The sequence below is a fragment of the Stegostoma tigrinum genome, chromosome 4 (assembly GCF_030684315.1).
Source record: "Stegostoma tigrinum isolate sSteTig4 chromosome 4, sSteTig4.hap1, whole genome shotgun sequence".
Taxonomy (NCBI): domain Eukaryota; kingdom Metazoa; phylum Chordata; class Chondrichthyes; order Orectolobiformes; family Stegostomatidae; genus Stegostoma; species Stegostoma tigrinum.
In genome coordinates, this window is record NC_081357.1 from 79,153,804 (window position 1) to 79,180,082 (window position 26,279).

At 40.1% G+C, this 26,279-nt stretch overlaps 1 protein-coding gene across 3 annotated transcripts; it reads left to right on the forward strand.

The window, feature by feature from the left end:
• Positions 1-2,384: 2,384 nt before the first annotated feature.
• Positions 2,385-26,279, forward strand: rp1l1a (rp1 like 1a). Of its 3 annotated transcripts, none has more exons than XM_048530444.2 (4): positions 2,385-2,635; positions 11,565-12,213; positions 16,613-16,781; positions 18,996-26,279. In XM_048530444.2, exons 2-4 carry the CDS (start codon positions 11,584-11,586, stop codon positions 24,854-24,856), a joined length of 6,660 nt encoding a protein of 2,219 aa, XP_048386401.2. In that variant the 5' UTR covers positions 2,385-2,635; positions 11,565-11,583; the 3' UTR covers positions 24,857-26,279. The 3 variants fall into 3 exon arrangements, with proteins under 3 accessions (XP_048386401.2, XP_048386400.2, XP_048386403.2); XM_048530443.2 differs by lacking the exon at positions 2,385-2,635 and adding an exon at positions 3,019-3,131; XM_048530446.2 differs by lacking the exons at positions 2,385-2,635; positions 11,565-12,213 and adding an exon at positions 3,024-3,131.

The following is a 26,279-nucleotide window of genomic DNA, read 5'->3' on the forward strand; positions in this document are numbered from 1 at the left end:
AAATTGGGCCCTTGAAGACAAAAGCAGATAAATGTATTATGGGGAACAAGGAAATGGCAGAAGAGTTGAATATGTACTTTGGATCTTTCTTCACTAGGGAAGATACAAACAATCTCCCAGATGTAATAGTGGCTGAAGGACCTAGGGTAATGGATGAACTGAAGGGAATTTATATTAGGCAGGAAATGGTGTTGGATAGACTGTTAGGTCTGAAGGCTGATAAGTCCTCGGGATCTGATGGTCTGCATCCCAGGGCACTTAAGGAGGCTCTAGAAATCGTGGACGCGTTGGTAATCATTTTCCAATGTTTTATAGATTCAGGATCAGTTCCTGTGGATTGGAGGGTAGCTGATGTTGTCCCACTTTGCAAGAAAGGAGGGAGAGAGAAAACAGGGAATTATAGACTGGTTAGCCTGACGTCATTCATGGGAAAGATGCTGGAGTCAATTATAAAAGATGAAATTATGACTCATTTGGATAGCAGTGACAGGATAGGTCAGAGTCAGCATGGATTTACGAAGAGGAAATCGTGCTTGACTAATCTTTTGGAATTTTTTGAGGATGTATCTATGAAGATAGACAAGGGAGACCCAGTGGATGTAGTGTACCTGGACTTTCAGCAAGCCTTAGATAAAGACCCACATAGGAGATTGGTGAACAAAATTAGGGCACATGGTATTGGGGGAAAAATATTGACTTGGATTGAAAGTTGGCTGGCTGACAGGAAGCAAATAGTAGTGATAAAAGGGACGCTTTCGGAATGGCAGGCGGTGGTCAGTGGGGTACCGCAAGGTTTGGTGTTGGGAACACAGCTGTTTACAATATACATTAATGATATAGATGAAGGCATTAAAAGTAATATTAGCAAATTTGCTGATGACACAAAGCTGGGTGGCAGTGTGAAATGTGAGGAGGATGTTATGAGAGTACAGGGTGACTTGGACAGGCTAGGTGAGTGGACGGATGCATGGCAGATGCAGTTTAATGTGGATAAATGTGAGGTTATCCACTTTGGTGGCAAGGAAAGGAAGGCAGATTACTATCTAAATGGAGTCAAGTTAGGTACAGGGGACATGCAACGAGATCTAGGTGTTCTTATACATCAGTCAATGAAAACAAGCATGCAGGTACGGCAGGCAGTGAAGAAAGCTAATGGCATGCTGGCCTTCATAACAAGAGGAATTGTGTATAGGAGCAAAGAGGTCCTTCTGCATCTGAACAGGGCCCTAGTGAGACCATACCTGGAGTGTTGTGTGCAGTTTTGGTCTCCAAATTTGAGGAAGGACATTCTTGCTATTGAGGGAGTGCAGCATAGGTTCACAAGGTCAATTCCCAGAATGGCGGGACTATCATATGTTGAAAGATTGGAGCGGCTGGGCTTGTATACAGAGATAATGGGAACTGCAGATGCTGGAGAATTCCAAGCTAATAAAATGTGAGGCTGGATGAACACAGCAGGCCAAGTAGCATCTCAGGAGCACAAAAGCTGACGTTTCGGGCCTAGACCCTTCATCAGAGCCTCTGATGAAGGGTCTAGGCCCGAAACGTCAGCTTTTGTGCTCCTGAGATGCTGCTTGGCCAGCTGTGTTCATCCAGCCTCACATTTTATTATCTTGGGCTTGTATACACTTGAGTTTAGAAGGAGAGGGGATCTGATTGAGACGTATAAGATTATTAAGGGATTGGACACTCTGGAGACAGGAAGCATGTTTCCACTGATGCATGAGGCCAGAACCAGAGGACACAGTTAAAAATAAGGGGTAGGCCGTTTAAAACAAAGTTGAGGCAAAACGTCTTCACCCAGAGAGTGGTGGATATATGGAATTCTCTGCCCCAGAAAGCAGTGGAGGCCAAGCCTCTGGATACTTTCAAGAAAGTGATGGATGGAGCTCTTAAAGATAGTGGAATCATGGGTTATGTGGATAAGGCAGGAACAGGATACTGATTGTGGATGATCAGCCATGATCATAATCAATTGTGTTGCTGGCTGAAAGGGCCGAATGGCCTACTCCTGTACCTATTGCTTATGGTCTGTTGTCTATTGTCTGTTGAGAACTGGATCACTTGATGTACCGATAATTGAGATTTGTGTGATGAGCCCAATGTTTTCAGCACTGCTGAGATAGAAACAGCAGCCTTAACATGGTGAATGTCAGATGCACTAAGCGAATTTTTATGCATAAAACATACATATGTGATGACAGTGACGATCTGTGGAAATTTCATAATGCTAGTGGAGCCCTCAGAAGCAAAATAGTAAGAGCCCTTTGTCTGCAATCTTTGTACATGCTGTAATGTATGGGTTAATTATGCAGAGTACAGATGTCTCAAGTAATAATCTTCTTTATGCACAATCTAATCTTCTCCATAAGAATCTAACCAGAGGAGAAACACTTGCCAATTATTAAGAATTTATTATTTAGAAGCTTTTTAACATTAGATTATAAGAAATATTTTATATTTAGAAATGCTAAAAAAAACTGCAGAGCTGGGAATACAAATGAGTTGCAGAATATAGGCATTTGTCCAATGCTACATAGGAATTAAGCTTGGTTCTAACTCTGATCAGACAGACACATAGAAAAGGACAAGGGAGTTAAAATAGGTTGAGAATTGAATTAAATCCACCATAGAGGTAAGTGGGAATGGAAATTTTTTTTAAAAAATTACAAAATATCATAATAATGTTCAGCAATTCCAAATGTAACTTGTTTTGTTCATTTTTTAATCAAAGTTAAGACTAACTGCATGGTTTTTGCTTCGTCTGTTATTGTACTGAACAGTAAGTTAATTTATCTACACATACAAACTAAAAACATAAACTTTAATAAAAATATAATTTTCTTGAAGTTTCTGTGAACTCAGATTGCATATTAATACAATATTTTAAACTATATGAATTGTTCCAGAGCTTTTAAAGCTTGTTCTCAGAGATTAGATGGTTTATAGTTGGATGATTGACATTAGAAGACTGATTAGGTCCTCGTGATTGTCAGCCATGCTGAAGAGTGCAGTTGGGTTGGCCATCACAGGGGACTGTGTAGCAGGCTCAGCCTGTTCACTGTAGTGAAGTGTGTCTACATATTTTTATTGAAAAATTGCATGACTGAGTTATCATGATCCTTTGTGAAGTAAGTTGAACTTCTCCCATATAATTTTGATTTTAGAAATCTTAGTTTATAAGTCTTTAAAATGTGGATTGCCACAGTGTAAAAGTCTTTAAAATGATCCTGTAACTTCTTACTATTTGTTCAATGCTTGCAGGTAATGCAAGAAGTAATTTGCCATTAAAGTTAAATAGTAGTGGCTGTAATACTTCCACATTGCATGATGGAAGTATTTTTTTTCCCTGCAGATGTATTTAAAAGGAATTCAAAAATAATTTCAAACAGCTTGTTTTGAACAGAGCATTGTATTCATGAAACTTACATAAATTAAAAACCTATTGCAGTTTACTTCATTTTCTACCTTTTGATGTTGATATTTAGAAGATATTTTGAAAATTCAACTTCTGTTCCAATTACAAAATATAACATTAAAATGACAATGTAATCAGGAAGCATGAGATTGGTTCAAAGCTTGTAAACATTATTGGGATATGTTTAACATGCAATTAGTATTATTGTGAAAGACTGCCTGTACCCTGTAAACTTAAGTATCTTCCAAGCTAATTTATGTTTGATCTCTTGAGTTGGGTTTTCCTGATGTCGCAGGAATCCTGCTGAGTTAGAAATAGGGCAGGCCCTGTGCTCAGCGATTCTGGTGTATGCTGAGAACAGCAAGTTGCTGGAAGCTGGCAATACTTGCACTACTGCTGAATTGCCCACCCAGCATGCAAATCCTGCCAGTAGAGGAATTAACTTTAATATAGCATGGCATGACTAGCTGGTCACCCAGCAAATCAATAAAAATTATATCAGTTAGTTCAGTAGGTGGGATGGGTGGTTTGTAATACAGAGTGATGTTAATAGCATGGGTTCAGTTCTTGCACTGAGGTTACTGTGGTAGGCTTTCATTTTCAATTTCTACCTTTACATCAGGTTAAACTACCACTGTAAAGAGAGAGCAACCCTCTGGGGCTATGGTTACTTTACATTATGCTCCAATGACGCTCATCTTGAAAGAAGCATCAATTTTGGTTGAATATATGTACAGTATGTTCTGCAACCTCCAGGAATCTTAAGTTTCAATTTGACTTTGAGCCTGACAGCAGTGGTGGGCAAGCTGTTGCAGGGAATTTTGAGGGACACTATTTACATGTATTTAGAAAGGCAAGGACTGATTAGGAATAATCAACATGAATTTATGCCTGGGAATTCATGTCTCCCAAACTTGATTGTGTTTTTTTGACGAAGTGATGAAGAGGATTAACTAATGCAGAGCAGTGGACATTGTCTATATGGACTTCATAGAACATAGCGCATTGAACAGTACAGGACCTTCGGCCCATGATGTTCTGCCAAACCTTTACCCTAAATCTAAGATCTATCTAACCTCCACCCCTACCTTATTACTATCATCAAGTAAGATTTCCGTAGGACATTCACCAAAGTTCCACATTGTAGACTGGTTAACAAGGCTTTTTTTAGATTAGATTACCTACAGTGTGGAAACTGGCCCTTTGGCTCAACAAGTCCACACCGTCCCTTGAAGCATCCCACCCAGACCCATCCCCCTATAACCCACACACCCCTGAACACTACGGGCAATTTAGCATGGCCAATCCACCTAACCTGCACATCTTTGGACTGTGGGAGGAAACCAGAGTACCCATAGGAAACCCACGCAGACATGGGGAGAATGTGCAAACTCCACACAGACAATGGCCTGAGGCTGGAATTGAACCCAGGTCCATGGTGCTGTGAGGCTGCAGCGCTAACCACTGAGCCACCATGCCGCCCTCGGTTAGATCACATGGAATACAGGGAGCAATAGCTTTTTGAAACCAAAATTGCCTTGAAGAAAGGAGACAGAGGGTAGTGGTGGTGGAGTGTTGCTTTTGGACTGGAGGCATGTGACCAGTGTTATGCTACAGGGATTGGTGCTGGGTCTGCTGTTTTTTGTCATTTATCCAAATGATTTGGGAGTGAATGTAGCAGGTGTTGTTAGTAAGCTTGCAGATTCCATCAAAATTGGTGGTGAAGAAGGTTATCTTGGAGTATAATGGTATTTTGATCAGGCAGGCTTATGAGCCAATAGGCAGAGGAGGAGCAGATGGAGGTTAATCTAGATGAATGTGAGATACTGCATTTTGATAGGACAAATCAGGGAGGGACTTATACACTTAATGGTAAGGTCCTGGGGACTGTTGCTGAGCAAAGAGACCTTGTAGTGCGGGCTCATAGATCCTTGAAGGTGGAGTCCCAGGTAGACAGGGTAGAGAAAAAGGCATTTGGTATCCTTGCCTTTATTGGTTAATGCATAGAGTATAGGAGTTAGTTGGTCAAGTTGTGGCTGTATAGGACATTGCTTACGCCAGTTTTTGAATATTGCATTCAGTTCTGGTCTCCTTGCTATGGAAAGAGGTTGTTAAACTTGAAAGGGTTCAGAAAAGATTTATTTGATTTGATTGATTTATTGTCTTGTGTACCTCAGTACAATGAAAAGATTTGTTTATAAGCAATTCAGGCAGATCAGAGTAAGCAAGGACATACAGATCATTGGGTGAAAATAAAACTGGACTGAGGCATTCAAGTTACGTTACACAGGGCATATGCTAGACGAGATCAACATTAGTGAGATCAGTGCTATTTGAAGTTCGAGAATCCAGTCACGAGTCGAATAACAGCAGGGAAGTAACTGGGATGTTGCCACGGTTAGAGGATTTGTGCTATAGCGACAGGCTGAATAGGCTGGAGCTACTTTCCCTACAGCGTCAAAGGCTGAGGTGTGGCCTTATAGAAGTTTATAAAATCATGAGGGGCATGAATGAGATGAATAGCTAATGTCTTTTCCCCAAGGAAGGGAAGTCCAGAACTAGATGGCATAAATTTGTGAAGAGGAAAGATTTAAAAGGGAACTAAGGGGAAAATTGTTCATGTAGTACTTTGTATCAGTATTCACCAAGGAGAGGGACATGACGGATATTGAGGTTAGGGATAGATGTTTGCTTAATCTAGGACAAGTTGACATAAGGAACGAGGAAGTGTTAGGTATCCTAAAAGACATTAAGGTGGACAAGTCCCCAGGTCCGGATGGGATCTATCCCAGGTTGCTGAGGGAAGCGAGAGACGAAATAGCCAGGGCCTTAACAGATATCTTTGCAGCTTTCTTAGACACAGGTGAGGTCCCAGAGGACTGGAGACTTGTTAATGTTGTCCCCTTGTTTAAGAAGGGCAGCAAGGATAATCCAGGTAATTATTGACTAGTGAGCCTGACGTCAGTGGTAGGGAAGCTACTGGAGAAGATACTGAGGGATAGGATCTGTTCCCATTTGGAAGAAAATGGGTTTATCAGTGATAGGCAACATGGTTTTGTGCAGGGAAGGTCATGTCTTACCAACTTAATAGAATTCTTTGAGGACGTGACAAAGTTGATTGATGAGGGAAAAGTCTGTAGATGTCATATACATGGACTTCAGTAAGGTGTTTGATAAGGTTCCCCATGGCAGGCTGATGGAGAAAGTGGAGTCACATGGTGTCCAGGGTGTGCTAGCTAGATGGGTAAAAAAATTGGCTAGGCAACAGGAGACAGAGGGTAGTAGTAGAAGGGAGTTTCTCAAATTGGAGATCTGTGACCAGTGGTGTTCCACAGGGATCTGTGTTGGGACCACTGTTGTTTGTGATATATGTAAATGATCTGGAGGAAGGTGTAGGTGGTCTGATCAGCAAGTTTGCTGATGAGACTAAGATTGGTGGAGTAGCTGATAGTGAAGGGGACTGTCAGAGATTACAGCAGAATATAGATAGACTGGAGAGTTGGGCAGATAAATGGCAGATGGCATTCAATCCAGGCAAATGTGAGGTGACGCGTTTTGGAAGATCAAATTCAAGGGTGAACTATACAGTAAATGGAAAAGTCCTAGGGAAAATTGATGAACAGAGAGATCTGGGTGTTCAGGTCCATTGTTTCCTGAAGGTGACAACGCAGGTCAGTAGGGTGATCAAAAAGGCATATGGCATGCTTTCCTTCATCAGACGGGGTATTGAGTACCAGTGTTTGCAGGTCATGTTGCAGTTGTATAGGACTTTGGTTCGGTCAGATTTGGAGTACTGTGTGCAGGTCTGGTCGCCACATTACCAAAAGGATGTGGATGCTTTGGAGAGGGTGCAGAGGAGGTTCACAAGGATGTTGCCTGTTATGGAGGGTGCTAGTTATGAAGAGAGGTTGAGTAGGTTAGGATTATTTTCATTAGGAAGACGGAGATTGAGGGGGGACCTGATTGAAGTCTACAAAATCATGAGGGGTATAGACAGGGTGGATAGCAAAAAGCTTTTTCCCAGAGTCGGGGACGCAATTACTAGGGGTCATGAGTTCAAAGTGAGAGGAGGAAAGTTTAAGGAAGATATGCGTGGAAAGTTCTTTACACAGTGTGGTGGGTGCCTGGAACGCATTGCCAGCGGAGGTGGTAGATGCAGACAAGTTAGCGTCTTTTAAGATATATTTGGACAGGTACATGGATGGGCAGGGAGCAAATGGACACGACCGTTAGAAAATAGATGACAGGTTAGACAGAGGATCTTGATCAGCGCAGGCTTGGAGGGCCGAAGGGCCTGTTCCTGTGCTGTAGGTTTCTTTGTTCTCTTTGTTCTTTGTAGAGGGTGTGCATGTATGGAATGAACAGCCAGAGGAACTGGTGGAGGCTGGTACAATTACGCTATTTAAAAGATATCTGGATGGGTTTACATGAATAGGAAGGGTTTAGGGGAATATTGGTTAAATGCTGGCAGGTGGGACCAGATTAATTTAGGCTATCTGGTCGGCATGGATGAATTGGACCAAAGGGTCTGTTTCCGTGCTGAACATCTCTACAACTTTCAAACTGCTGAAACACCTGTGGTGTGCAAGTTTGTTGCAATATTGCCAGGAAAAATCTCACAATAATTAGCATTTTATGCAGGGATTTTTTTTTATGATGCTCAGGGCTTATATCAGTGGAGAACATGGTGGCTCAGTGGTCAGTACTGCTGCTGCATAGTGCCAGGACCCAGGTTGCATCCAGTCTTAGGCAACTGTATGTGTAGAGTTTTCACGTTCTCCTCGTGTTTGCTGTGGCTTCCTTCCACTGTCCGAAGATCTGTAGGTTAGGTGGATTGGCTGTGCTAAATTGGCCATGGTGTTTAGGGATGTATGTGTAAGTTAGGCAGATTAGCCGTGGGAAATGCAGTGTTATAGGGTAGGGGGATGAGTCTGCCTAGGATGCTCTCCAGAGAGTTGGTGTGGACTTGTTGGACCGAATGGCCTGTTTCCATACAATAGGGATTGTATGAATTCTATCATTTTTTGGGAAAATAACCATTATACCCTCGTTATGAATAAGAGTGGAGCGTGCAGTCCTCTATACATGCACATTCAAATGGACACAAGGGGCAGTATTCACGGGTGACAAAGTAAAACTTAAATCTTAAATCTTAATTAGCAGAAATTCAGAATTAGCTCACTCTAATACCCTTTCTTGGTGATGGGAATTTGAAAGATCCACTGGTTACTGTTCATACACAGATGCAAAGATGGAGAAGATATGCTTGAGAAGCCAAACTGGGTGATGACATGCTTCCAGTAAAATATGGCATGGAATCTACCCAGGCATCAGTGAAAATTTTGGAAAAGCTGATGAGATAGGCCGTTAGGAGTTTCTTGACATCAACACCAAAAATACCCATTTTGTAATCAAGCATTGAACAACGAGATGAGATTCTCTCTCGTGAATGACAGGAGTTCTATATACATGTATTAGTATGCACTAACGTTTCAATATTCTCGCCTCATTGATGTGCAATTTCCCATTTTCCCACCTGCCACCTAGAAACTAGGTAGAGAAATTCCCAATATGCACCTCGAACTCACCACTTGCTCCTCCGGCACCTCACCTTGAACATTAAAAAAAATCTTAGGGCATATCCATGATCAGTGACACATTGAACCCCTATCCACAGCCTCACCACACTCTTATGAGACATCTCAGATCCATTTGCAAGATGGCTTTGCACTTTAGAATGCATTGGAACATTGCTGAAAGGACACCCAGCATAGAGGTACAGGCAGCCAACTCATGATTTCAACCAGGGTGCATCTGAGGGCTGCTAGCTTGCTCTCTCGGTTAACTCATTTTATGCCTACTTGGATGCTCAGACAATCCCTACCCTGCCTTGACTTGCCTTGCCTCTTTGTGCTTTGTCCTTAGACCTGAAAACCTCATGATATTGTCTTGTCTTGCTACTTAGCACAGACACAAAGTCAGATAAATTGTATAGTTGTCAATACTGATCAGTCAAGGAATGGACATTTTGCTGTGCTGAGCTCAATCTCAGCAGCAAAAGTAGTAATTACATGATATGTACATCAAATAATTAGCCATTATTCCAAGCCCAAGGGGAGTAGCTCTTAGACAAGTCAAGGATGACAGCCTTCATTCATGGCATGCATAGGTTAGGGGTATTGCCTGATATCAGTCCAGGGGCATGGACATAGTCAGTTACTTAAGATGGTCATGTCAGGGTGTCCAAATCACCAAATCCAAGAAACGGGCCATGGTCAGTCTGTAAACTACGTGCAAACAGCTCAGGGAGCCATATTAAGTCAGTTGGGGAACTGCTCACAATCAGTCAGGGGACTGGTCAGTCGTCAGTCAGGTCTAGCTGCAGATTTCAGTCAGTGGGTTGGACCACAGTCAGTCCTGGGGGTCAGATCAATGAAAGTCAAGGGTGGTTTATTAGATGCCACTACAGGGAGGGCAGCGAGGAAACTCAGCCTGAGGATTGGAGGCAGCATGTTGGGATCCAAAGGGTCAATAGTTGTGATGGGGGTAATCTCAACATATAAGGGCAGGAGACAATAATACATTTGGAAGACATGGAATCTGGTGGGCGAAATTTTTCAGTGGTCGCTAGCAACATGGTTTCAACAGTGGGCCGTGCAGCACAGTGGTGGGCATGACCAAACTGTAGGCTAGCCTGCAACAGGTAATGTTCAGACAGTGAAGCTATAAGTCAAATTGGTATTGTTGGGTTGGACAGGGAGTGTCAGGAAGAAAGGAACATGGAGGTTCATGGGGTTTCCCTTTGATTATCAGGCTGAGTGTAACTTGATAACAGACTCCAGACATTTTTGTCTTTAAAAGCTTTCCTGGGTATATAGCACTATAAAATTGATGCCTGTCCAGTTTTAAACTAAGGCAGCTAAAACCTTTAAATTGGTGGAGTGCCAATCAGTTCTGGCTTAAATATTTCCTGTAATTAAAAGTAGAAAACAATTTTACCATCTCAGCTTATGCATTCCGAATAATCCTGCAATCTCCACTATTGCATCGGTTCCTAAATGATTCCAGCACTTACATATAAACTATATTGCACACCTTGATCACTTTTCTATCCTCGGGATATTTCAAGACTGGAAAGACAACACTTGAATTTCTAGGTTCACTAACATCATTCAAGTCTGCAACAAGTGTGGGACAAGCGTATATAGGCCAGACCAGACCAAATTGTAATGGCAAGTTACTGTCGTTATAGGCTAGTATTGAACCACTTGGGCTGTTGTGACATTCCACAGCCTTCGTGATTATGAGTCCATTTCTAATTTATTCAGCAGCAAGCCTTGCAAGCAGGCGTATTCTGAGCATTAGGTGAACATAACATTATTTTTGGAGTGTGTTGTTCCCTTATATCCATGGGATTTGAAGAATCTACTGACACATTCAAACAGATTTTTGCATGGGCTTCGGGACCCTGGTGTCAAGATTAAATGGGATACTCAAGCCCATTCTTCCTGCCAGTTTGACAAACTCAGCAAACTTCCCAGAGACTGCCTCTTTATTGATTGCCTCCACACATATCATTCCAGTGCTGCCAAGCCAGTCAGAGAAATGTCAGCAATGGAGTCTCAGCCCCACCAGAAGAAGTGGGCACTGCTGAGGAAGGTCAAAGACCTCAAGCTCACCTAAATGTAGAAGCACCTGCTGGAGGAGCAGTTCAAATTAAAAAAAAATTCTTTGATTATTTCTTTCATAATGCCAGTCTCAAAACAAAGGGAAAACACCTCTCAAGGAATCATTTGGGTTGGGGTCCTCATCTTCAGTGCTCTTGACCGTATCACTTGATTCTTTGGCTACAATAACTCCTTCAACCGGTGCCTTGATTGAGCCAGTGGCCTCCATTTGTAGAGGGAGCTGCTTTACATTGACACTGATGTGACTGTAAGACTGGGGTAGGAAAATTCATCCCACTGTTTCTAAGTTTTATTGGTCAGAGGTAAATTACTGATGAATTGCTGGTCCTAGCATGAATCAGCATTGCTGAAGAGGAGAGGATGTGGTGGAATTGTTGTGGCAAAAGTTGAGTTGTACTAAAAATGCATTTCTTTGAATTAAGTTCGAAGATATGTAACTCGGTGATCTGTTCCTTCAGGTTTACCTGACAGATCAAGATGAACCAAGAGCCTCTGGGTTATTCTTCTGCTAATTATCCATTCAACTTTGAGTATCCTCTGTCCACAACAAGCAAGGCCACGAACTTAACTGAAATAATTCCAGCAAAGAAAATAACCTTCTACAAAAGTGGTGACCCTCAGCTCACTGGAGTGAAGATGACTGTAAACAAACGGACCTTCAAGACCTTTGATGCACTCTTAGATGATCTCACCCAGAAGATTTCACTTCCATTTGCTGTACGAACAGTGACTACCCCTCATGGTATTCACAACATCAACAGCTTAGAGCAGTTGGAAGACGGAGGGTCATATATCTGTTCTCATAAAAAATATGTCAAACCAATCAATATGGACTTAACTGGCAGAAAGCCAGCTACATGGCAGGGCGTTAACCCACGGAGTACCCGTCGACATACTAGAAAGGGAGGAAAGCAGGAATATGGTGATGTACACCACACTCAAACGGGCCATAAAAATATAATTCTTATTAAAAATGGGAATGTTGACATTTATTACTCAATTGTTCTTCACAAGAAAAATACTCACAATTTCAGAAGCTTTCTTGATGAAATCTCTGAGCTCATGCAGTACAATGTAAAGAAACTTTATACAATGGATGGAAAAAATGTAAGTACTTGCTTAGTTCCGCCAAATGTTAGAACTCACAATTACAAAGTATGTGTTCAGCCTGATTACTGTCTCATGATTAAGCACAAATTTTAAGAATAGGATGAAAGCAATTGTGCTGGAAAAGGTATCTGGTACATTAGTCAGTGGCCAGGACTTTGGGATTTTTGCTTTTCCAAGCTCTGGATGCTGATCCTAATTTTTTTAAAGCAATGGTTGTGTCAGATGTAAAAGAGCTAACTAAATGTTACATTGTCAAACCAGGTGATCTTTGTTTGGGACTGTGAATCAATTTTCAACAAGGATGTGAAATATCGTAAGAATTGAAGAAATAGAAGCAGCAGTAGGCTTTAGTGACTGTTGAGATTTCTACACCACTAAATAAGATCCAAGCTGAATCTGTGCATCATATTCACTTTCCTGCTCCATCATCATCATCAATTCCCTTGGTGCCCAAAAATAAATAAATATCAGTCTTGAATATACTAATTGGTTGACCATTCACAGCTTGCTAGAGCAGAAAATCCCAAAGATTCATAACTCCTGGAGTGAGGAAATCTTTCCTTTTTGCAGTCTTAATTGATGACCCCCTTATTTCCCAGGAATTGAAGAATTTATTGGGTTTGTTCATTCAAAACAGTAAAGCACATTATAAGATATAAGGTAGGCATTACAGAAATCAACCGATTTCTATTTGCGCTATTTGCGAGTCAAAGCAAGCTAACTGCCAGGAAAATTTGCAATACTGGATGCATGCAACATCCAGAGTCCTTAAAGTCGAAGCCCCTTAAAACCAAGGTACACATGCAACAGCTGAAGGGATAGCGGCAGCAGTGCCTCTGGCACTGAGACAGATGGGTATAGGGAGATGGAGTGGATGCAGTGGAGACGACAAGTCTGTGCAATGCCCTTTGTAAACCTGGAACTAGATTTTTGCATACGCCCTAATGATGAAAGGGGGCCACATAGCAGATGGATAAATTTATCCAATGTCTTGGTTTGCATGGCCATCAGCATCCTCTTGTATATCACCCCCAGGGAGTTTCCTTCATCAATGTCCTCTGCACTGGAACTGGGATGGCAAATGAAGCATACCAACCCAATGATGCTGACAGCCATCTCCTCTGTATAATGCAGAAGGTACTGGTGTCCTTTTGGTGTGTAGGTGATTTCATGTGAAGGTGTGTACACTGATATTAACTGTTATGAGGCCATCAGGCCTTTGGGGCATTGCTGCTAGGTCCTTTGGCCAAGAATCCTAAAATTGACCTGCTTAACCAAATACTCCTGCTCCCTTCCATTGACTCTTAGGAACCTCCTTCAGAATCAGGAATTTTTACCTTCTTCCCACCTTCAATGTCACATGTTTCACTCTAAAACTCTTTCCCAGTCCTGCTGTTCAAATTTCTTTGTTTTAAGTTGCAACAATTTTTCCCTTTGGCCTGCTTTTAATGGTTCTGGAAAATGCTACTTGGATGCCTTGCTGAAGGCAGACGAAGCTGATAGGATTAAAAGGAACAAATTCATACAGGACCCACTTGACCAGATGGTAGAATCGTATGGATGAGGTGAGTATCCCAATTTTGTTGTTGCCTGTCTTGATCGAAGTGACTGTAAGCCATTTGCAGAATTCTAGCTCCATGTCCAAAAAGTAGGTTAAACCAATTTGTTAATCCTTAAGTATTAATCTGTGTGGTATTTTTCAAATGCCTTCTGGAAATCCAGAAATCCCACATCCCCTGTTCCCTCTTACCTAGCATGCTATTAGCACCCTCAAAAAGCTTTAAGGAACAATGTGAAGCGCTCGTTGAAAAATAAAAATGTTGACTGGGGAACCATGGAAACAATAATATTTAAAAACAACTAACAAAAACTAACAAAAATCTGGACCAGGTGAAAGCTATCAATTATTGATTTTACATAATATTTACCTGAAACTTTTCAGATATGTTTTTCACAAAGTGCATTTTACTATGAAGTTTCTAATTAGCAAGAAAGTTATGGGAAATCTCTCAAAATAGTGAAATTGACTCAAAACCTTTCAGCAACTTTGAAGGAGTACAGTGATAGGCATCATGAGGACATAAGTGAATGGTGGAATGAGTGACTGCAAGCCAGATGAAATTGAATGCAGAGAATTGCAAACATTTTGGGAGAAAGAACAAGGAAAGGCAACGAAAAATAATTCTAAAGGCAGTGCAGGAACAGAGAGATATGGGTGTGTATTTTCACAAATAAGTATGACACGGCACATTGAGAAAGTTGTTAATAAGGTATATAATAAGCCAAGAATCCTGATATTTACAAAGTTGTGGAATACGAAAGCCAAAACAATTACAGTGAACATTTATAAAACACCGGATTGAGCCGACCCAGAATAGTGTCCAGTTCAGGCACCACATTGAGGAGTAATATAAAGGGCATTAGAAAGGATTTAAGAGCATAGTTCGAAAGATATTGGATTTGCATTACAAGGGGATATATTAGCTGAGGCTCCACTTCTTAGGGAAGAGAAGGTTGAGAGGAGACTTTGTAAAGATATTAAAAATCATGAGAATCAGGACAGAGTAAATAAAAAATAACTGTTCCCATTGGCAGAAATGTCATGAACTGGAGGACACCAATTTAAGGTAACTACAAAAGAAACAATAGTGATTAAAAGAAAATCTTTATGTTGCAATGAATGGATGGGATCTGGAATGCACTGCCTGAGAGTGTGGTGGACACAGATTTAATTTTGTCTTTATAAAGCTTATTCAATAATAGTCTGAAGAGAAAAACACTTGCAGGACTCGAGGGAAAAGTTGGGAGAGTGTGAGCCACTGAGCTGCTCTTACAGAAAGCAAGCAAAGACACATTGGGTTAATGACTTCCTCCTACGCCGTAATGATTCTATGATTCTACAAGACCTTTCATACCTTTGAAATCTTTATTAGATTTTGTTGTAGCCACCTCCACTCCACTGGATATATAATCAGCATCGTGGGTTTCACTTCACAAACATAATTCTTCTATAGAATCATCCTGTTGAATCAGGTCCAGATGCTCCCAGTGTCTTTTATGCCTTTCCAAATAATTTTGGGAACATTTAGGGTTGTTCTAAACTGCTTCAATTTCACTTTTCTTTGACTTTCTGCTTAGCTGGGTGTCACACAGATATTCAGTGAATTGCATTCTATTGTCATTTATGTGCTTTATTGAAAGTACTGATTAGAACTGCTATGATTGTCTTGTAGTGTTCCATGTAATAATTGGATAACTTTATCTTGGCGTGTATGATATTCTGAGCAATCTAATTATTACGTTTTGTTGTTTAGTATATTACATGTATAGAATAATCATATCAAAAAGTTATACATTGTGATCAAATCATGGTCTGAGATAGGATTAATGCTAAATAGTGTGTGAGTTCAAATACTCATCCAGTGACTTCCAACAGCTGCACTTTTGATTTGCTGTTTGGGAACAGCAAAGAAATTCAAGGAGACAGGAATTATCGTAGAGCTGTGCTACCGATAAATCAAAGTGCTGAATTTAAGACCCACGTACCGCTCCCCCACCCTTACCCCCATTGTAGCATATCCTTCCCTCTCCCCCGCTGCTGCTCATAAGTCTTGCCAGATATTAAACCCTAAAAAGGCAAGTACTTCTATCCATTATATTCAGGAGCAACACCTCACAGACCTAACAGATGAAGATTCTGATGCTGAAGCAAGGCAAGGTAATTATTTCCAAAGGAATATATCACAATCTATTCTACTCCCAATTCCTCCACCTCTGCTGAGCCTGCTCCCAAGATGGGGCATTCCACTCCCACACATTCCAGATGTCCTCCTATTTCAAGAACCGTAACTACACCCCCCCACCCACACCCCTTCGGTAGTCAAAAATGCTCTCAACTGCATCACTTGCGTTACCCGCACCTCTGCCCTCACAACCCCTCCCCTCAAAAAAAATCTCCATTGTCCTCACATATCACCCCACTAACTTCTGCATCCAACATATCATTCTCCAACAATTCTGCCACCCACAATGCGACCCTACAACCAAAGAGATATTTTCCGTCCCAACCTTATCCGCCTTCATAGGAACTACTCAGCCCATAATGGCAGAAGCACTCTACATAATTGAATTACTTCATCCCTGGGATTGCAGATAGGGTCGTTAGCAGATTGAACAAATGGACACAACACCTGCACTCTGTCGACTTGAAAATTTCCATAGAATTTCAGTCCTTTGAGTCTACCCAGTTTCTTTCCATTTTTCTTGATTTCTGACCAAGAAGAGAATGAAGTAAAAGATGGCTCACCTGTCAAAGAAAAATAAAATGACTAAATTATGGGCAGGTTTTATGATGGAAAGCATTTCCTAATCAGAATCAATCATGCTTTTTTGACAGGTTGACACTCTGCAAGCTCTTTTTCATTGCCCTGGTGTTCTGATATGTGTTGGTCATGAAGCACTCGAACCAATTGTGAATGAAAAATTCAGAAGACTTTCTGAAAAGCAGCCTGACTTGTCAAGGCAATCTCACGTTGATAACCAATCCATTGATTTGAAGACAAATGGTTAGTAATTTTCTTTCATTCATTTTACTAAAATGTAAAAATTTTATGCAGCCATGGGCAGAACCAAACCTGTGAATGAGAGGTTACCAAATTAACCCACATAACTTTAATTCAAAAATAGTTAAATGTGTGACTCCAAGTGTAAAATTTTGGCAAGATTTGTCTTTTTGCAAACCATGGTCAATTTTGAATTCCCTTTAATTTTATTTCAACAAACTCCTTGCATGTGGAAAATGTGCAAAGGTCTAATGATTTAATTTTACACAGGAAAAGGGGGGATGGGGGTGGCACGGTGGCTCTGTGGTTAGCACTGCAGCCTCACAGCACCAGGGACCCAGGTTCAATTCCAGCCTTGGGTGACTGTCTGTGCAGAGTTTGCACATTCTCCCTGTGTCTGAGTGGGTTTTCTCCAGGTGCTCCAGTTTCCTCCCACAGTCCAAAGATGCACAGCTCGTATACCTTGATCACCTTATTCTGTGTCTTCCCCTAATTTTATGCACCAGATTGCCAAAAGATATCCAAAAGTACCCCATAGTACTTACACAAATTTAAAGTTAAGTTAAAAATTTGTCAGGTGAAGTTAGCGCCTAGTGTTTATTATTTGGGAGGCCTTTGTTGTGCTGAATGTCTAATTTGATGGGAATAGTCCACACAGATAGTATTTGGGTATGTTCAGGCCAATTCCCTGAAATTAAGATCAAATCAGTTGTTTGACATCATGGTGAAACCAGTCTTGTCTTTTCTGGTGCTGGCACAGTATGCCTGCACAATCACTCTTCCCAGCAAGGGGTGCATCATCAGTCACAAGAGATGGTAAAAGCTTATGGGATCCAGAGAAACTTGGCAAGTTAAATTGAAAATTTCCTTCATCACAGGAAACATAAGGTGGTGGGAGAAGGATGTTTGTGTGACTTGAACCCTGTGTGCTGTGATAAAACAAAGGGATCAGGCTGGGTCCCTTATTGTTTTTGATGTTCATTAATGACGTAGGTGGGAATGAGGGTTTGGGGTCCAGGTATATAGTGATGTAATAAGTTTATAGATGACACAAATTTGCTGGACAGTTGACAGTGAGGAGTAAGTTGTTAAGTTATAGGAGGTTGTAAATGTTTTGGTCAGATGGACAGATTAGTTGGCAGTTGGAATTTAACCCTGATAAATGTGAGGTGATACATTTTGGGAGAAGAAGCAAGTAAAGGGAGACAATAGGAAGCTCAGACGAACAGAGGAATCTTAGGGTGCTTTTTCAAAGATACAGAGCAAGATGGCAGGGCAAGTTAATACAGCAGTTAAGAAGGGATGCAGGGCATTTACAGTTTTGGCTTGGATTATAATAGCAGCGAGATTATGTTGGAGATAACTGAACTTTGTTTAGGCCACAGCTGGAGTACTGCGGGCAGTCTGATTCCCACACTATTGGAAGGATGTGATTGCAGTGAAGGGGTTGCAAAGGAGATTCAACAGAATGTTGCGTGAGATGAACATTTCAGTTTTGAAGGGAGATTGGATAAACTTTGGTTATTTTCTTTGGTGCAGAGAGGTCTAAGGGGAACTTGATAGAGGGGCAAGGACAGGATAAATAGAAAGCAACTGTTCCCCTTTGTTGAAGGGTCAATAACAAGGGAGCACAATTTTAAAGTGAAAAGCAGTATGTTTAAAGGGGATTTGAGAAAATATTTTTCACCCAGAGAGTGGTGGGGATCTGGAATGCACTGCCTGGGAAAGTAATTGAGGCTGAAAGCCTCACAACCTTTAAAAAATACTTAGATGAGCATTTGAGGTGTCATAACATTCAAGGCTATAGGCCCAGTGTTGGAAAGTAGGACTACAGTCAATCATGGTAAATTCTTGGTGGTACAGACTCAATGGGCCAAAGTAAATCTTTTGTACTGTATCACTCTAGGAAGACCAAACAGTGCCACCGGGGCTTTTCCGTAGCAGTGGTAACAGTAGTGTAGAAAAACAATTTCATGACCCCTATCTGCTATGTTGTCCTTGCTTAACTTAACAACATATTTCAAATTATTTTGTCATGTAAAATTTAAATATTATGCAAGTTAATTATGGTTGTTTATAAAATTAAACATATTTTCTCTCCTTTTTTCCTTTCTCTCTCCCTTCGCTACATTTAATTTTGTTTGATAATTTTTTTCCTCTATGGTACTTCTGGAATTATTCAATTGTTCTGCTGAAATATCATTCCATATTTTATAGTTAATTTTGGATTAGAAGCCAAGAAAAGTGTAATACATCCCAGATCACCTTCCAGATCATCCAGACTTTCATTATCACCAGATAAATCCTATACTAATGGCTTGAACATGTCATCAAGTAACAATGGTTATGCTTCAGTTGTAAACTCGCTCCCACGCAAAAAAAGAGAAATTACTGATTCCATGATAGATGATAACATTGAGAAGAAAGTGCATGTGAACAAAGATGGAAGTCTTTCAGTAGAAATGAAGGTTCGTTTTCGTTTGCTCAATCGTGAGACACTTCAGTGGTCAACACAGATCAGGAGGTCCAGTTTAAAAGGGAAAAGCAGTAATGAACTTTTATGTGCCACCGAACAGGTTGAGGAAGTAAATGCTGACAATGGCAGTGAATCATTTCATCCAAGCAATTCTGATGATATTTATGCTTCAAAGCTCAATGGAGCTGAATCTGAAGAAAACCATTGTGAGAACTGTTGCAAACATGATCAGGGGTATGATATTTGGAAAAATCCATTGTATGATGGTCAAATTATAGATGAAAACTCGATAAAAAGCACTGCCACTCATTCTTCTTTCTCAAGTTCATCACCTTACCATAAAGTTATCTACCAGAGGAAATCCACTGAGAGCATACAGACAACATCTAGTGAAGAATATTCAAAACATTTTGTACACCAGCAGGCCAAAAACAAATCAAAGACTGTTCAAAATGGAAGCAGAGGAGTAGAATATCGTTCTGTCAGTCACTGCAGTAGCCAAACTGGTAGCTGCACATTTGATTCTAAAACTGCAAGATATTGCAAAAGTACAGCATCTATTTCCAGAAATCATAGTGGCAGTAGCAACCATCGTTTATCATGTTTTTCTACAGGTATTAGTTACCAAAACTTGCATGATGGACCAATTTCTTGTGTTTCACCAAACAATTCCACAGTTTGTTTGAAAAGGAAGGTTGTGGTCAAAAACATAAATTTAGCAGAAAATGTTGATCCAGCAACATCATGCACCAACTCAGAGGAAGCTTCAATTGATTTAAAAGAAGTTGATTGTACTGCAGCAGATGATGAGCATGAAAATAATGCCTCTGAAGCATTTCATTGCTTGAAATGCAACAAACAAATCGAAGGCCAGGGTAGTTCAGAAGGAAGAGATCAGAATGTACCTTCAAATTGTTCCAAAGATTCAGCTGATGACTGTAAAGAATCAACTGCATTGAACCATTTATGTTCAAGCAATGCATTGCACTGTTCCCATCAATTCAATGGGAAAAAAAATGCCATTACGAATGCTGGATGTGCTGATGGAATCAAAGTGGTATCGAATGACTCCCTCCATGATGATAAAAGTATAAATAGAGAAACATATGAAAACAGTATATCAGATAGTGATATTTCATTATGTTCAGGAAAATCCGAAACTGACTTGAATATATCAGAAAGACAATCTTTTCCTGAAATCCAGGGTACTAGTCATGAGATACATTTCCAAAATAATGACACGCATGGAAGATCAGTAAGAAACACAATTCACTCACCTTCCAAAAGAAGCAATGAGTATACAAAAAATATGAATACAGAAGAAGGCCACTCACATCCTGTTCTCTCCTGGTCATCAACATCTTCAGCAGGACACAAGAAGCCACCAACACTCGCTTCAGGTAAAGACAGCAATGCATCATCTTCAGGAAACTTGAGTGAAATGAATAAAGTGAAACCAAGATTTCAGTCAACTGCTTCCATTCATTCCAAACAGTCGTCACTGAGCGGCCATGCAGAAGTTATTCTGACAAACTCTATTAACAAAAATAAAATATCATCCGACTCTGATTCGTTAAATCCTTGCAGCTCTAGCAATACCAGTAGAAGTAAAAGGGCCAAGTCAGAAATTGAGTACAGGCCTTCTACATCTGTCTCTGATAATTCAGATCCAAATTTAGAACCTGGTGAAGGAAACACAAGCAATGAGGATAAAATGCCAAATTTAAAAACATTAGGTTTTTCAGAAGATTTGCAATTGGAAACCAACATAAAAATGGAGCCTGAGACATGTAAATCAGCTTGCAGCAATCTATCTACAGTTTCTAAAGCATCGAGAGAAAATACTGCAAATGAAAATCAAGAACAAAATCATATTGAAAATGAATTTCATCGAACTGATATTTCAAAATTATCAAAGGTAACAGAGGTAGAGAAAATTTTCTCTGTTGAGAATGTGCCCCTGTCATTTGCACAACAGCGAACAGTAGGTGGTATAACTACCAAACAGGTATTATTGGAGCCTGCACTCAAGAGTAAAAGCAGTACAACTACTGATAAAGTTTCAGGTCAAAAATCACCCACATCTAGGCTAACAACCTCAACATCCAATCCAAGTGAAAAAAGCACCACTAATAAACCTCACAAAGTAAATGTCAACAAAAGTGACAGTGACAGAAAGAGTGAAGAAGTGGATAGTAATGGAAAATGTAAGGATAGAAATAATAAAAATAAGAATAAAAATAAAAAATCCACATGTACTAGTGTAGTCACCTGTGAAAATCATGATCTTGTACCTAGTGTACTCCCAAATGCATCATTTGAAGATATTGTTCATGAATGGCTGAAAAAAATTCCATCTGAAAACATGCTTGTGAAATATGACAACACAGAGGAATTCCAAGACAAGTGTGAAAAATCTGCAACAGAAGTGATGCTAGAAGAACAAAAAAGCAACACAGAAGCTATAACAACATTAGAACTGAAACCATTTGGAATTGAATCTACTGTAAGTGATCAGAAATCAAAAGAGAAAAATGATTTGACGATAGTAAGGTTGGAAAATAGTGGAAGACTAACAGCAGAAGGTAAAAGTTCTGGCCAAGAGATGGTCAAAGAGCTGGATGTTTTACAGGCGAAGCCAATTAATTTTTCCTGTTCTGTACCAGCCACAACCAATCAGCTGCATGAGAGCATTTTGCCACACAACATGCATTCCCCTGTTGAGGCCATAAAAGTCCTTCTTTCTTCTAGACAGAGAATAATGTTGGAGCGATCAAGCAGTCTGCCAAGTTTAAACCTTACATTTGAAAGAAATCTAAGCCATTCAGCTAAGTCCCTGTTGACATGCCTTGCCAGTTTTCAATTTTTTAACAAACAGTCTTCAGATCATAAAAACAAATTAAATGATACGAATAGTGCTGCACAGAAAGAGATTGTAAGTGACCTAAAGTCACTCCAGTTTACTGATATCATGAAAGAAGGTGAGGGAAAGGAATCACAAACTGCTGAAAAACATTCTAAAACATTTAAAGGCCACAATTCAGCAGATGATAATGTCACCCCACTGTCTTCCTCAGGAGTGGATATCAATAGTGGATCTGGAGGATCAGGAGATGGTAGCATGGGTGGAGCAACTGCTGTCTCTCAAACAGTAGAGAAAAAGAAATGTGACTTGTATTTAAATGCCCATTCTAACAATGAAGGCAATGTATCAGAACAAAATCAATTTTCTTTAATGAAAAGCTCAGTTGATGAAATTTCTGAGATACAAAATAAACAGAATGATGAAACTGAAGAATACTCAATATCATTTGCTGATTCAACAAAGGTTAATACTTCCTGTAAAGAACCAAAGTTAAGAAAATCCAGGAATACAAATAGCAAATTAGAGGATAATAATAACATTGAGGAAAGATCCCTTTCAAGAAACTCAAGAATATCACAGTCAGATGTTACACCATCCAGTCCAGTCACTCCAGACATAGCTTATCGTGTTCAGTGGAACAGCGGGGAACAAAGTGATAATGGTGAGGACTTGAATGAAAATATACACATCAACAGTAGGCAAAGCCCAGAGGACACAAATCAAGACTTCAAGAAGCAATCTGCTTCAGACATAGAGAGAATGAAACCATCTGCTGGAGCCAGCTGTGACTTGGAAAAAAATGTTCATCTGACGATGGCACAAGACCATAATGAGACATTGCATGAAGATTATTCTGAGAAAGGGCAACATGTATATAAAAAAGAAATAGAAAAATGTGAGGATGCCGGAGTAATAAAATCATCACAGCAAATAATAGACCACCATTGTGGAGCACAAGCTGCTATAGCAGACCAAGAACATGAACCAACACAAAGGAAATCATTTAATCCTGATCCAGCCTGGTTACTGAAACTGCTGAAAAAAATAGAAAAGCAGTTCATTACAGATTATATACATGCAATGAATGAATTTAAAATTAAGTGGAATTTAGAAGCTGATGATAGATTAGATCTGATGATTGAAGAGCTAAGAGAAGATGTTAGTAGGAGAGTCCGAGGAAGCGTTGAAAGAGAACTAAGAAAGGTCCAATGTATAGCCAGAAGAATCAAGCCATCACCTCCAAAAGAACCACGTAGATGTGAGTCATCTGAACAAACAGAACAACGATGTAAACGGCTAAAGGCTATGCATAAAATGCAAATATTTTCTCCGCAGCCTAAGAAACCAGAGCATCAATGTAGCACAAAAGATACTTCTCTAATAAGTGATGAGGTGTTGACTTTTGAAGAAATGTTAGGTGATAATACTGATGCAGATGAGCAATTTAGCCTTGATAAGTTCTGTCCTTGTGATTTGTGCACAGAGAAAAATAAGGCTCCAAAATATGCAACAAATTCAATGCATACAAATATCCCTATTTTTAAAGACTTTGACCTGAGAGAGATCCTTAGGATAAAGATGAATAAACCTAATAATCAACTAAAGGAACAGGTCACTGACATAGATTGGTCTGGGCAATTATTGGATTTGGAACTTAATAATCATGATTGTGCTGCGAGTGAATCCATCAAACATGTTCAAAACAGAATAGAACATGCAATTCAACATGTTGAACCAATGAACATGAGTCAAGAAAATGTAGTTTTGAATAATGAATATCAAAATCACAAATTAGATAGAACTTTGGAACAGGTTAAGGAGAAGATGCCAAGTAGTAATCATGTGGTTGGTTTGAAATTGAAGGAAACTGATCAGAGGAGCAAGCAAGTAGATAAATGCACAGGTGATATTGAATGTAAAAGTGAAGGAGGTGGAGACTCATTAAATACAACATCAGAAGGTGCCCTGGAACCGAATGAAGATGAAGTAAGTGATGTCTATAAAGATGAAAATGAACACAAAAACAACAAAGAAGAGTCTGAATTTATTGTGTGTGAAACTGATTACACAGAACACAATAAGGAAATGGCTAGTACTGCAAGTATGCAATGTGGGAAACAGGATGTAAAAGATAATGAATCAGGCAACAATACAGATCCTGAGATGAAAACTAACAAATTAGAAGAACCACATTCTATTGACAGTCAACAAGAGTACAAGATTTTAGAAACTGATGTAAGAGACGCTATGGAGAATAACAGTCAAGTGCTACACAGAACTAAACATGTGGATAATGATCTCTCAGAACTTTCTGATGAGTTTGTAAAATCTAATGTTATTAAAAATCCAAATGAAGGTGGGTTAGATGTCATGAATTCAAAAGAATCTCTGGAACAGAGTGATTCATTAGTTGTTATTGGTTGCCCACAGCATTCTGGCAGTGGAGTAACAGAAGATTCTGCGAAGGAGGACAATGTTAGTGGTAACATTCTGGCTTACACTAAAGAAGCTACAAGTAGCAGCTCAAACAGTCGAGGAAACAAATCCTCTCATCAAATGTACCCAGAAAGTTCATCAGATGAAGATACAAAAAGTAATTACACAAGTTCGGAAATACCTGGAGATGAGAAAGATGCAGGCAACACTTCAGATCCAGATGCAGATCAAAATGCTTCTCTGAGAAACAGATCAAAGCCTGGTAACAGCGTGTTCGATGAGGATGATTTAGATTTTTAAGTATTCAAAACACCACTGACAGTGATTATAATCAGAATGCTTTTGTTATTTAAAGAAATTAATTTTAACAACTAAAATATTGATTTTAGCTGTTAGGAGAATATCTATTTGTATTGTTAGAAATGTTCAGTAAATGGATCATCAAATTTTACGTAATTTAAACAGTGGTTCCAGGCCCTTGAGCTCAATATAAGCATGGATGGAGACTCCAGTCCTGTTCAACTATTCAAAGGAAGCAACTAATGAAATTGCAAAAATACTTGATTACCATGTTCAAATTGAACCTGGAAGCCACGTGGACTGATTGAGCCAAACAGAGTTTCTGTTGTTCCGAAGATGGGTCACTGGACCAGAAATGTTAACTGTTTTTTTTAAGGTTTTGTTTTCTTTCTGCAGATGCGGATGGACATGTTGAGCTTCTCCAGCAATTTCCTTTTGTGTTCTATGCTGTGTATCCCATTTAATTGTATGCAATTAATGAATTAGGTGGTAGCATTTCCAAACATATTGGGCTGAATTTCCCCAGGACTTTGGAGGTTGGAGTACAAGAAAATAATGAAAATAAAAGCGTTAGGGCAGTTTACCAATGCGGTCCTGGCCTGGCCAATTTTCCTAGAATAAAATGAGTCTATGCCGGCATTAATTTACTTATTGGAATTGGGCATCACTGGCTGACCAGCATTTAAGATTAGATTCCCTACAGTATGGAAATAGGCTCTTCGGCCCAACAAGTCCACACCTTCCCTTGCAACATCCCACCCATACCCATTCCCCCTATAACCCACACACCGCTGAACACTACAAGCAATTTAGCATGGCCGATCCACCTATCCTGCACATCTTTAGACTGTGGGAGGAAACCGGAGCACCTGGAGGAAACCCACACAGACACGGGGAGAATGTGCAAATTCCACACAGACAGTCGCCCGAGGCTGGAATCGAACCCAGGTGCCTGGCGCTGTGAGGCTGCAGTGCTAACCACTGAGCCACTGTGCTGCCCCTATAACATTGTCCTTGAGAAGGTGGTGGTGAGTTGCCTTCTTGAACAGCTGCAGTCCCCCTGCTATGTGTTGATACACAATGCCATTAGGGAGGGAATTCCAGGATATTGACCCAGCAACATTTAAAAGAATGATGATACATTTCCAAGTCAGATGGTACATGGCTTGGAGGGGAACTTAAGTGTGGTGGTGTTCTCATGTATCTGCAACTCACTCACAAGAATAAAAAGTTGGAGACTTGCTGTCTTGAATCAAAAGTCAGCTGTGCAGTACCCACACGAAATAGCTGACCTCATCTATAACAGGCTATAATAAGTTACTGTATTTTTTTTGGAGTTGAAGCAAAATGTTTGGAATTTAACACCCCCCCCCCCCCCCGCCTCAAGCAGCAATCGCAATAATCATGACTGCAGTGATTCAGT

Coding starts and splice junctions, on each gene's coding strand:
- rp1l1a (XM_048530444.2), top strand. CDS start 11,584: ATGAACCAAGAGCCTCTGGGTTATTCTTCTGCTAATTATCCATTCAAC. Junction 12,214..16,612: donor ATACAATGGATGGAAAAAAT/GTAAGTACTTGC, acceptor CTTTTTTGACAG/GTTGACACTCTGCAAGCTCT. Junction 16,782..18,995: donor CATTGATTTGAAGACAAATG/GTTAGTAATTTT, acceptor CATATTTTATAG/TTAATTTTGGATTAGAAGCC.